The sequence below is a fragment of the Suricata suricatta genome, chromosome 4 (genome assembly GCF_006229205.1).
Source record: "Suricata suricatta isolate VVHF042 chromosome 4, meerkat_22Aug2017_6uvM2_HiC, whole genome shotgun sequence".
NCBI lineage: Eukaryota > Metazoa > Chordata > Mammalia > Carnivora > Herpestidae > Suricata > Suricata suricatta.
Window position 1 is genome coordinate 14,293,161 of NC_043703.1, and position 13,762 is coordinate 14,306,922.

General features: G+C 43.6%; 1 protein-coding gene across 2 annotated transcripts in view; it reads right to left on the reverse strand.

Moving 5' to 3' along the window:
• Positions 1-13,264, reverse strand: part of DNAJC3 (DnaJ heat shock protein family (Hsp40) member C3) — a 78,905-nt gene extending 65,641 nt beyond the window's left edge. For both annotated transcript variants that reach the window (XM_029936527.1, XM_029936526.1), the window contains exon 1: positions 13,047-13,264. In XM_029936527.1, the coding sequence (XP_029792387.1) occupies positions 13,047-13,128 (82 nt within the window). In that variant the 5' untranslated portion in view covers positions 13,129-13,264. The remainder of the gene's footprint in view (positions 1-13,046) is intronic.
• Positions 13,265-13,762: the final 498 nt, after the last annotated feature.

The following is a 13,762-nucleotide window of genomic DNA, read 5'->3' on the forward strand; positions in this document are numbered from 1 at the left end:
TGGGTTTGAGCCCAGAGCCTGGAGCCTGCCTCAGATTCTGCATCTCCCTTTCTCTCTATGCCCCTCCTCCACTCACACTGTCTCTGTCTTTCTCTCTCAAAAGTAAATAAACATTTAAAAAAAAAAACTGTGGCCATAACAGAGATAAATAGGGTGGTCTTCAAAGAGGCAATGAGGAGAATTCCTCAGGCTTTTGCCATTAATGAGAAGACCTGAGCCCGTGACTCTGGAGAAACGCCATTTCTGAACATCGCACTGGCGTCTCTGCCGCATACTTAAGTATTTACAGAATACATAATATGAAGAATGGCACTGACTTCAAAATAATCTTGAAAGGAAAATGAAAGTATAAGTGAAATAAGATTGGCCATATGCTGATAAATTTTGAAGCTGGCTGACAGTACACCATGGTACATACTATTCTACTTCGGTATATTTTTAACATTTTCCCAAACCAAGTTTTTAAAAAATTTAAATCCCTTCAATAAAGAGAAAACTGGCTTATAAAAATCTCTTACATTGGGGCATCTGGGTAGTTCAGTCGGTGAAGCATCTGACTTTGGCTCAGGTCATGATCTCACAGTTCCGTCAGTTCGAGCCTGGCATCGGGCTCTGTGCTGTGCTAATAAATAACTTAGAGCCTGGAATCTACTTCAGATTATGTCTCTGACTCTCTGCCCCTCCTCTGTTGGCTCTCTCTCAAATATAAAACATTAAAAAAAATCTCTTACATTAAAATGTTCTGAAGTAAGTGGACCACAGGGACTAGCACATTAACCTACCTTCCAACACGCTTAAATTTACAGAAGTTATTTAAAAAATAAATGCATAACCTTGCTGGGGGAAAATTTTTTTTAAAGAAGAGTGCCATCAGTGAAACAGAAATCTTCGGGGGAAAAAAGTGTAGAAAGAACAGGATAGGGTTAGCGGGCAAAACCACATCCAAACACTTTCCCGGCAAATGTGCGCCATGGAGGAGCCCCAAATTCCGATACAAGGAGAAGGGACCCTTGGATTTCCCAGCCTCCAGCCAGCCAATCAGCCTTCTCCCACAAGCAGCATACTGGCAATGAGCAATTCTGAAATTTATGAAGATAATCATAAAATCAATCTTTAAGAAACTAACATCAAATAAGAGAATGGGGGGGGAATTAGTGGAACGAACAGGAAAAAATTGTAAAAATGAATATAATGGACATTCTTACAAATTCAAAAGGATGCAGCATTCATAAAACACAGACCAAGTATTTATGCACTCATTGTTCTAGCAGTGGAGAAAAAGACAGATAAAATCATTTCTAAGTGCTATGACAAACAGCCAGAGAAAAGGAGAAGTACTTAATATGAAGGAGTCAAAGAAGTCTTTCCTAGGAAGATAGATGTTTGAGTTAAAACACAAAGCGGGGGGGCGGGGTAGGGAGGATCCTGAGTGACAAGCGCCTCCAGCATGCCAATATGTGTCCAGACAAGGTGTACAAATCAAGTGCAAAGGGCTTAGGTAGGACCGAGCTCACCTTGAAGGAATCAAAAGGAGGTTCCGGCATGTTAGGAAGAGTAAAGGATAGACTCCTGGGTGGCTCAGTCAGTAAGCTTCCAACTCTTGGTTTTGGCTCAGGTCATGATCTCACGGTTCCTGAGATTAAGCCCCATGTAGGTCTCAGTGCCTATAGCATGAAACCTGCTTGGGATTCTCTCGTCCCCCCCCCCCCCACGCCCCTCTCCCGCTCATACATATGTGTGCACATGCTCTCTCTCTCAAAATAATTATTTAAAAATAATAAAATTTTTAAAAAAAGGACAGAGGACGCAGGCAAGATAGATCACAATGGGTGTTTCGGGCCAACATAAGAAATGTACATTTCATTCTAAGTGCACAGAAACATCATTAGAACGGGTCTTATCAAGGAAGGAACTGTCTACCTTAAAACATTTTTTTAATGTTTTATTTTTTGAGAGAGAGCAAGCGAGCAAGAGCATGAGCACACAAGATGGGAAGGGGCATAGAGAGAGACAGGGAGACACAGAATCCAAAGCAGGCTCCAGGCTTTGAGCTGTCAGCACTGAGCCCAACGCTGGCCTCAAACACAGGCTCGAACAAACCAAACATGAGATCATGACCTGAGCCAAATTTGGACGCTTAACTGACTGAGCCACCCAGGTGTCCCCCTGATTTGCATTTTAAAAAGACCCCTGTTGGCTGCAGTATGGAAAAGAGATTAGAGGCAGGCAAGAATGGGAGATGCAAGTGTGGAGAACAGCAAGTTGCAGTATGGTATATACACTCTGATTTCATTTATGCTTAAAATACATATATAATATATATTACTATATTAACTTTTTCCAGTAAAGATGTATTCATGTACTAATACAGTAAAAATTTAACAAACTGAGGAATGTGTTTTGTTAAAGATGTTCCTGATTGAATTATCACTTGCAATTGGAAGCTCTTATAAAGAATATTTGTTAGCACTATAGACATACCATATTTTACAATTAAGCAGCCAATGAAGTCAGGAAGTAACAGCAAAATGACCCTGCCTCCTTTCACAGCAGACTGTGAAGCTGCAGAGATCCTGGGGGGCCCAGGATGTTGGATCTCATCCTCTTCCCATCCTTGGACCTTTCCCCCAAGCACTTCAATAAAATGGTCTCATCCCCCACCCCCAAAACAGCAACAATTAAAACAACAAAAACCCTGCCTCACAGGTTAAAGCGTAGTTTAAAGGGACAGCACTATAATCAGACACTGCAGAGAATAGAGGTGATATAGATCCTAAAATTTACAACACTCCTTGTCTTTCATAGACTCTAAAATATTTATGGAAGAAATGATACCATGTATGATTGGTTTCAAAATAATCCATGAGTACAGATGAAATAATATCAGTCATGAGTTGGTAATTGTTAAAGCTAGGAGATGGGCACCTAGGGGTTCATATACCATTCCCCACTTTTGTAAATGTGTGTAATTTTCTATAATAAAATTTTATATTAAATCTCTTTAAGGGACTGGAGGGGATATTAAAAGAGTTAAAGGTAGCTCATTTTCATTTTTTAAAGATAATTTCTAATATAAGCTATCCATTCATAAACATTTAATAGTGTCTAGTGTAAAATACAAAATTTGTTCCTTGCTCATGTAGGGAGAAATGTATGTACAGAAGCCATTGTAGATTACAGTAGAGAATGACTAAGACTCAAATAAGAATGGTGTGAAAGCACTGTGTGTGCATTCTGGAACAATCCAGCCCATTACAGGGGGCACAAGTAATTACAGGGGCTTGTCAAGGAGATTCTGTGTAGTCTCAAAATGCAAGGGGTCTGAAGGGGGGAGTCTTCAAAACAGCATGAAGGTTTCATTTCAAACATTTTCCTAATACATTTTCTCAAAGTGGGGGTATCAGATCAACGTACTGAATACAGGATTCCAGACTGCTTGAGGAGGGAAGAAATTTGGGCATGAGATAAACTATTAGTGAAAATGCTCTTGTTATCCAACTATGAAAATGTTTAACAGAAAAGATACAACACAAAAGGAATTAAGAACCTACTATGGGCTGGATACTTTCAGTGTCATAATTTCACTTAATTTTCACAACAACCCTAGAAAGTAAACATCTTTCATACTCTACGACTCAGAAAACTGAGGTTTAAAGAAGTTACCCATCCTGCTGTCAGTATCTGTCAAAACAAGATTTGATTCCAAAGCCCAACTTTCTTTTCAGCACAGCCCATAATCTAGGCTAGGTGTCCCACAGTTGCTAAGCCCTGTATGCTTCATTCACTCAAACTGTCATTTAATATAACATTTTAGCACAATGGTATCCAACCTCCAAGGCCAATTCAAACCTACGGCTAGTAGGAGGCAAGAATGCATTTGTGACATTCTTTGAACTATTCTATCAAGTCATTTCGGGTCAGGTATTCCTCACTGAGTCACTGTGGTTTCCTGCTTTCACAGTGGTTGGGAACGAGAGCTCAACACCCAACTGACTCTCCACCATTTCCTCATGGTGCCCTCAGAAGACCCCTCCTTGGCTACCCATCGCAGTCATGCATTCCCTCACAGGTGCACCAGAACTACAAGCAGGAACCAGAGACCACCATCAACTGCCAGATCAACAGGAGCTCTATGCCTCCTACTTCTAACTGTCCATGTCTTGGGGCGCCTGGGTGGCTCAGTCTGTTGGGCGTTGGCTTCAGCTCAGGTCATGATCTCATGGTTCCTGGGTTCCAGCCCCACATCAGGCTTTGTACGGACAGGTACCTCAGAGCCTGGGTCCTGTCTTCAGATTCTGTGTCGCCCTCTCTCTCTGATCCTCCCCTGCTCGCACTGTCTCTCTTTGTCTCTCAAAAATAAGAAACATTAAAAAAAAAATTTAACTGTCCATGTCTTGCTCCTTTGACCCCAATGGTGTGGCTCTGAAGAACTTTGCCAGATATTTTCTTCCCCAATCTCAAGAGAGGAAACATACTAAGAAACTGAGGAAGCTGCAGAACCAACCAGGTGACCAAATTTTAAATCTTTCAGAATATCAAGAAACCAAACCATGGTAAGTGGAAGAGCTGGCTGAAGGCAATGGAGTGTGCAAGTGTTATCCTTGGAAAAACGCATAATCTGTCACTACTGAAACGGCATAAACTGGTCACTGATAAAAATGACCCCCACTTATGTGACTTCATTGACATTTATTACCTTAATGAGGAGGTGAAATCCATCAAAAAATGAGGGCTTCACATAGCCATGGGGTGGACTTCCCTGGTCACATTGAAGTTTCCTTGAACTTTTCTGTACACTATACCAATACTTCTATTTAAGTCATTTCATTTGTACCCTTCCCTCAGATAGATTTAATTTGGTATATACCCTCTAAAAAGTCAGGCCATACTCTCACCCCAGAAGTTACTCTTCAAACTCAATTTCTCTCACCTTCTAGGATTAAAAGAGGTATCCAGCATTTCTCTGTCCCTTCTAAATAAAACTCAGATCTTTATTATGTTACAATTCTGTCCAATATAATTTCCATCTAATGTGGTAAGTAAATACCACCTCCTCTATAAGAGTTTTCCATGGTGGCCTACTCCAATCATCCAGAGGAATGATTATGCCTTTGGTGCACCTTAGTCATGTGTCCATAACACACCCTGCCACAGTGTAAGGGTTGTTGTGTAGGCGCCTTTCTCCCTGCAAGAGATGGTATGCCTTCTAACTGGGATCTTCTTGCACCTTCTTCCAAATCCAGCCCCCACGCTGCTGCCAAAGCAATCCCTCAAAAATGCACTCCTAATAAAAAGGATGCAGTATTTTCACATCGCTGACTAAATTCAACCTTAAACCCCTTCAGATCTGGGACATCTGGGTGGCTCAGTCAGTTAAGCGCCTGACTCTTGATCTTAGCTCAGGTCTTGATCTCAGGGTCGTGAGTTCAAGCCCCGTGTCAGGCTCCACACTAGGCCTGAAGCTTATTAAAAAAAATAAATAAATGTTAAATAGATAAATAAATAAATTTTTAAATAAAAATAAACCCCTTCAGAACTGAAGGCAAACAAGACCCTTCCTGAACAGATCCCATGACGTGCGTCGAGTCTCATCATGACCCTTACTCCTCCACCTCTTACTTTACACTCCTATTGGTCAAAATTAACTGGTTGTACTTTCCTGAACAGCCTCTGTTCTCATGCCACATCCCTTTGTACTTGCTGTTCCATGAGAAGGCCTTTCCCACTTGCCCCCTGGGAAATTTCTACTCCATCAGGAGTCTGCCCTCAAATGCTGGCTCCGTGGTGAGAGCGCCCCTAACTACTGCAGTGAGAGGGTGGGTGGGAGAAAGCCCCTTCTGTGCTCCTTTGACGTCTCCACACTCAGAGTACACAACTCTAAGCTGCAATTCCGCTGTGTCAGTACACTGACCGTCACAGTGTGCTGGCCTCTCACTACCCCTGAGACCCCAACCCAGGCAAAAAGCAAGCTTGAGAGAAGAAACCATCTTTTCTTCTTTACATCACCTAATTCAGCACCTTACACACAGCAGACACTTAATATTCACTGAATGATGTAACCATCTCCCTTCTTACACTCATCACAAGTCCCCAGAATATAAAACCCGATGAGTGGTCCCTCCTTGGTTGTGGCTCTGAAGCCAGCGGTTCAACCGCTCCCCTGGAGGCAGGGGTGCAACCCTGTGAGGTGTCCTCAAGCAGCTGCAGGTGTGGAACAACTCTGTCTGCACAGAGTCCAACACAACGCCCCGCTGACTAGGGGAACTTCAAGCAGGAATCCCTTCAGACGCCCGAGAGTCTGTTCCTTTTGTAGAAAAACAAATGTGTGGATGGTTTTCTAAGCCACTTTTCATGAACCAGTGAATATTCAGAGGAGAACTGAATTTGAAGCCTGTAGAAAAGCTTATCCCTAAACACGTGCCATACTAAAATCCTACCTTTGTCAATCCGACACCTATCTCTCTGCATTTTCATGAATTTCTATTTCACAAGAGTATATATATTCCATATACACTGGCAGCAGCAGACAACAAAATACTTAGTGTAAAAGCTTAAAAAAAAAAAGGAATAGAATAACAAGTTCCAAATCACACTGATACCACCAAAGATTCATAAAGACACTAATATGTGCAAAGAAAAAATATTTACAAATCAGGGCTGTTTTTGTAGTGTCTCAACCCTACTTTGAGCCATGTATACTTTTATCCCTTTGCCACATACTGAGAGACAGTGACAATGAGCTACCGCCTGTTCTCTGATTAGGCAACCAAACATCTTGCCATTTCCTAATCAGCATGAAACAGCAGGTTTCTTCTTAGACACACATAACCACAGATCAGCAAAATATACAGAAAACATAAGAAAAAAGGTAGAGTAGTTAAGTCCTTCAATGAAGTTAGTATTAGAATCCATCATATTGTGGAGAACAAAAACTAAAGAATTTTAAGAAATGTAAAGTTGAGGGGTTAAGAGTATGATGTGGTGAGAGTCACAATCAAGACTTGAAGAACAAGAACAAAAAAGGCAAGAACTAGGGTCAAAGATACTAAGGTTCAAGCCAAGGCCAGGTGACAGCGCCAGTAGCAAGCCAGCATGGAGCAGAGACTGTAAGGGATGAGAGGGACCCCTGGCTGGCTCAGTCAGTACTGCGTGGAACTCTTGATCTTGGGAGTTGTGGGTTCAAGCCCCATACTGAGTGTAGAGACTACTTAAAAATAAAATCTTTAAAGGAAAAGAAAAAGAATGTGAGGGATGAGGAAAATCCAAAGGCCATTCTACAAAGGCACATGAGGAAAAAAAAGACAAAATACTGTCTATAAAAGATCTGATCTGAATCAAAAATTCAAGCAAGACGGAGGCAGGAGACTGAAAGAAGTCTCATGGCAGAAACACAGAAGAAGTGGAAATTGGCCACAGAAAACGCAAGGAGTGTATTATCTTAGCAATCCCACAGCCAACTAAGGACCAATGACAAAAGAGTTTCAATAAAAATATACTGAGCTGGAAACCCTAACAGTCATTAAGACCTAACAAGTGGTCCAGCCCAAAATGAAAGGAAAAGAGGCTGAGAAGCTGAGGAATACATCTGAACTAAATGCCTGCACTGAAATCTTCCTTAGGTGAACTAGGAAAATAAAATCTATTGTAAGGTTTGCTCAGTTTCGATGGACATTGTCTGTCTTTGCTTCAATTAACTGTGAAGGCATAAATGTTATGATGGGATCCCTTGTTCAAGGAACTTAGAAAATAAGTTTGAAGAATCCCTACCAAAAAAAAAAAAAAAAAAAAAAAAGAAAAACAGCTCAAATAGTCAACTTCACTCACCAATTTAAAATATATTTAATGCACATCTACGTCACCTCAACGTGTTTTAGGTACAGAGATAAGAACTCTTTCCACAAAGCTTACATTCTCAAGATAACAGCCAAGAAAAGTAAATGAGCTAACTCAGACAATGTAAAGTTTTATAAAGAAAATTCAAAAAGGTAAACAGAGGCAGTATATTACCTGAAGGATAGAGTGCTTGAACACAGTATATCAGGACAGGCCTCTCTGAAATATGAACGTTCATTTGAAGACCTCATATGAAGCTGTCGAGACTGCGGGAACAGCAAGAATCAAGACTCTCATTCAGGAATGTGGCTGGCATTTGGAAGTAAAAGAAGTTGGTGTGGTGGGAGCCTCGTGATGAGGGGGAAGTTTAGGATGAAAAAGGTGTGAGTAAATAGGAGTCAGATATGTAAGGCTTTGCAGTGTCAGTGGAGTAACGTGTTGAAGAGAGGACAGAAGAGGAGGAAAGAGAGACTATCAACAACTCTTCAAAGGCCTGCTGTGTAAAGAAGCAAAGCTACAGTTCAGTAGTTGAAGGGACACACAACATCAAAGGACAGTTTAGGATGGAAACACTATGTTGGAGTGCTGATGTCAAGGATCCCACAGAGAAGAACAAAGTGATGACACAGGAAATTTGAAATGGTAACTACAGGAGCAACACTTTCAGCAGATGAGAGGAAATGGAATCCAGGACAGAATTATAGGAATTGGACTTTACCAGGAATAGAGATGCTTTAGCCATTTTAATATAAGAAAAGTAGCAAACTGGGTACAGATACAGGTAAGCTAGTGACTCTAGAGGAAGAAAAAAAAGGAAATTGCCCTGTGATGGCTTTCATTTTCTCAAATAACGACAAGGTCTAAGAGAACAAGGTAAAGGAAGGGAGGAAAGGGGGATAACATTGGAGATTTAGGAAAGAAAAGGTTTGAAACGCAGATTTTCAAGACTAGACATACTAGGCAATTGGAGGAATGTTGGGAGTATTGAGTGTGTATTTGAAATTGAGATTATATCTTAAAATGGAACCAGTCAGCAAGGTTATCTCCATTTTCTTCCAGCCATGTTCAACTCTGAGGTACAACAAACAAGTCTGCCTAGTTGGACTGAAGAGGTGTTGAATTTTGCCAGGTGAGTAGAACAAAAGAATACAGAGGCAAAGAAATTAAAGGCTGTTTTCAAAGGAAGTGACTACAAGGTGGACCACTAAATCGAAACTGTGAAAGGGAAAAGGATATATATGCTTTACAAAGCATGTCTTATGCCCCCAAGTGGTCTGTAAACTCAGTGACAAAAACCCGGAGTCCCACACTATGTGTGTCTCATCAGAATGCACTACAGTGTAAGCCTCTGCTGACTGATTAAATGAGTCTTTCTCATAACCAGAACTCCAAGGGTCACAAACTCATCAAATATACAAAAACAATAAATAAATAAATTTAAAAAAGTTTTCTAAAGATCTTGAAAGAAAAATAAATCTACACTTGAAATGTCTTAGTTCTAAATAAAGAGGTGACTGGGTTCCCATGATATCTCCACATAAACAAACTGCTGGACATTAATCAAAGGAAAACCATGACACTAGAAATTCAGCTTAACCACGATTAATGTGCTTCAAATGAGAAAATAAAGCCTAATAATTTTACTAGGATTCCCATCAGAGGAAAACCTCTCACAGAATCAAAACTGCATTTCAGGCTCTTGTTCAACAAATCCTAACTAGTCAAGTAAATTGGAACTTTTACACTAACTACAGCATATCACATTAAAATAATTCTAGAAACTATCTGACCATCTGCTAAAAATACTTAGTATAGGGGCACCTGGGTGGCTCAGTCGGTCAAGCGTCCAACTTTGGCTCAGGTCATGATCTCAAAGCTCAGGAGTTGGAGCCCCAGAGTTGGGCTCTGTGCTGACAGCCTTCAGCCTGCTTCGGATTCTGTGTCTGTCTCTCTCTCCGCCATTCCCCTGTTCTCTCTCTTTTTCTCTCAAAAATAAATAAACACTAAAAAATAAATAATTAAATAAATAAAACACTTAGTATATATAAATTACTGAGAGTCACTCATTTTCCCTACTTTATTTTTCTTTCCAAATTTAAACAATGTCAGAAAATCCTAGAGACAACAAAACATACTTTCAGTAGGTTAGGTGAATACAGAAGTTATCAATATCACTTACATAAATTTTTCCAACTATTCTTTTCCTATAGCCAAATAAACGGTTTAGTCAGGTCAGTTCAGTGAAATAAAGAAAAAGAGTTAAAAGAAAGTTTGGTTCCTACTCAAGGCCCCAAACAGAACAAACTATTAGAAAAGAATTAAATAGCTGTGTTATCTGTAACATGAGAATACTAGATACTACTAAAGTTTTCTTTCTGCTCCAAAAGTTCTATTCCCAACTCAGTGCTTTGGACTTTCTTCTTTCAGGTGCCTTTTCGAAAGGGGGTGCTAAAAGAGGTAATCTTTCAATTCAGAAGACTATTACATAGTTTCTTTCTTTGGATTACAATTAACAAAAAAGCCTAGGAAAAAACCAAAGACGAGTATTTTTAAATCAGAAAATAAAAGCCAAAGACAAGTATTTTTAAATCAGAAAATAAAAGCCAAAGACGAGTATTTTTAAATCAGAAAATAACTAGGCCAACTAATTACCGGTGACTCTGTCACATGCAACTCATGCTTCACACCCGCCACCTCACACCCTTCTTCAGTTCCTCTCCCCCCAATCCTCCACCCTCAGTCCCCCTGAAGGACTCTGCGGTTCCTGAAACCAAATACGACTCAGTCTGGAAAACAGGAACTCACAGTTTACCAGTTCGGGTAAGAGGTTCTTTCTTATCTTTACATCCTCCTCACCAAATTCAGTGCCTAGTACATGGTAGACACCTGATTTAACTTCTCTACATGACTTATTAGACCAGTGATTCTCACCAGCGATTTCTTTTTAGAAATGCAAAATTCCAGGTCTTGCCCAGACCTACTGAATCAAAGAATCAAAGACGCTGGTAGGGGGACCCAGCACTCAGTTTTAAAAAGCCCTCCAGGTAAGATTTTGAGGCACACTCAAGTTTGCGGGCCAATTTTCAACATGCCAGGAAATCAACTTTCTGTTCATTACTGCCAGTGGCAAACAAACAAAATGCTGATTTTTCTCAGCGGCCACCAGTTACCAATGCCTGGGCCCACATGATGTTGTCGGCCACTTGATTTCTGTCTCCAACCTGCACACAAGATGAACTTCACAGTCAAATAACAGGCTAACTTTCGGTTCATAGATTTAACAGCTCTGTGACCTTACAGCTACACATAATTAAACGCATCTGTAAAGTAGGAATAGTATCAAATACCTGCATGAATAAAACATCACTCATAGAAAGGTGTCTGGCACACAGAAGACCTCTAATAAATGTAACGTCTTCTCCCTCTCTTCCTCCTACCTGTACCAAGTCCCTCTACCTCATACAGGGCAGTGAGAAGAGCAGCACTCTGGCTCTCCGCTGACAACTGTCACCAATGCCTCCTACCCAGAAAATCTCCCTAAATGAAGTTTTTCTTCTGGAAAATACTGTAGGAAGGAAATGAAGTATTAAGAGTCCTTCAGAACGAGGGCACCTGGGTGGCTCAGATCTCACGGTTCAGGAGTTTGAGCCCCATGTCAGGCTGCACTGGTAGTGTGGAACCTACTGGGGATTCTCTCTCTCTCTCCCTCTCAAAATAAATTAAATAATTAAAAAAAAAGAGTCCTACAGAATGATATACAGAACAGCAATTCCAAAAAGGTAGTCCAAAAACCGGTAGGAAAAGCAAATCACATAAAAACGTGCACTTTCTTTAAAAAGAAAAATTAAATGGAACATAGGCAACTTTCTCTTAAGTGGTAAAAATAAATCACCAGGAGTACACGTACATAAAAGTGACGCTGGGGGAGGAGGTGGTCAGCATTAGAAAATGCAAGCGAGCTGGAATACACACATGACCCACATTCAAGTGGCCCAGGCATTCAAACCTCAATTCCCTAGACTGTCTGGAGCAACATCAATATCAAATTCTTTGTCTCGATGTTGTCACCCTCGATGTTCTGATTTTTGGATTAAAAAATGTGGTCACCAGGAGAACAACGTAAGTCAGACCTAAAAGCTGGAGTTCCTTACTGTTGTTTGTTCGTTTTTTAGGTTGAGCATTTTGAGGGGATTTTACCATAAACAAGTCCCAACATCGGCTCCTCACTCTTCTAAATCTAACTTTAAGTCTCCTATTGGATTGTGTGACCCCTTGACTGCTAGCCCTTTGCATAGGAATGAAAGTAGATCAGTGACTGTGATAGGTCATTGTCACCGTCACCAGGCTGGAAGCATTATTTCGATTGGCACCTTCAGCTTTAATTCTTACTCCACTCGCTGCCATCTGGGATGGGACAGCCTTCTACTTTTGCTATTCTGTTAGAGCAGCCAACAATCCAATCTGTAGGACCCAAGCGAAATTTAAGTGCTTGTACCTTTTAAGGGGGAGCTTTTTTTTCTTTCTTTCTTTCTTTTCCCCAGAGAACTTGGAAAAACGAGAGCCAGCCCTAAGCTGAAGGTCACCATGCTGGCCGTAGGAAAACCACAAACTTAGCGCCTTGCCCTCCGGGACCCTGAATTCCAGCACCGGCTCCTCGAGGCACCAAACAACTTCTAGCCACGGCAGAGTCTAGTACGGCGACGGTTACTCAACTTTTTACAGTCAACACTGGCCCCCCGCTTCACGCAGCCGGACACGCTCCCCCACCTCCTCCCGGAACTCCAAAACGAAAGACGCCTCCCCTCGGGCCACCTTTACTGCCTCCTCCCAGCACCGCTGACCAAGTGTCCCCAGGCGCCAAGAGAGTCCCAAGCGCGGCCGGGGCCCGACGGCTGCTCCGGTCTCCGCGTCCCAGGACACGCCCGAAGTCGCTGCCGGGTGCCCCGCTCCCCTAGACCACCCTCGACCCCTGCGGCCCCGCTCCTCCCTCCAAACCCGGCGGCCCGCCGGTCCCACCACTTCGTTCCCAGACAAACCCGGAACCCGGCGCCGGCCCCCGCCCAGGGCTCAGGCCCAGGCGGTCCGCGCGGAGTCCGCGGCTCCCGCCCCGTGGCCCCGGCCGCCGGAAAACTCGCGCTGGGACGCAGGCGGGGAAGCGCCAGGGGGCCTGGCCCGGGCGCCCGCTCCCCTGGCCAGAGCAGGGCAGGACTCACCTTCGTACTGCAGGTCCACCAGGACCAACAAGAAGGGGAACACCGAGCCCAGCCGGCTGGTCACACAGCCGGGGGCCACCATGTCCGAGGGCGCGGGCAGTGAAGACGAGAGACTGTGCGGAGCCCACCAGCCCCGCCGGCACTCACGGTGCAGCTGCGCCCGCCCGCCCTCGGCTCTCGCTCAGGCCTAAGCGGCAGCTGGCGCCCAGCAGAGGGAGGCAGCGGTGGGCGGGGCCCGGGCGACGCTACGCCCCGAGCGCCGCCGCCGCCCAATCGCCTTCTTCCTGGCCCCGCGCCTACTGGGCTCGCCGGGATCGTGGTTCGCGCTGATAGGCTGCGGGGACCGCAGCCCCGCCCCATCTCTGATAGGACAACGTGGAGGCACGGGAAGAGGCTGCGTCCGCTGGTCGTGGAGCTGTCAGGGAGCTCCAAACGGCCGCGGCCAGCGGGAGGGAGGCGGCCGGGGCGGCTGTGTGGCGGCCGCCGAGTCCGCATGCGCAGGCCGCGGAAGACTTTTCGGGGCGCTCCTGGAGCCGGAGGTTAGTGAGGAGGAGGTTTTCCGGTGTGCTGTTTGGAAAGCAAGGTGAAGCCGCCGCGCCCACAATGAGAGGGCCAAACCTGGTCCCAGGAAGTCCGAGCGCCTGGAGTGGAGGTCTCGGAATGGACCGGCGAACCGCGGGATTCACGGAGCCGGCTACCTCCAGCCGAGCGTCTGG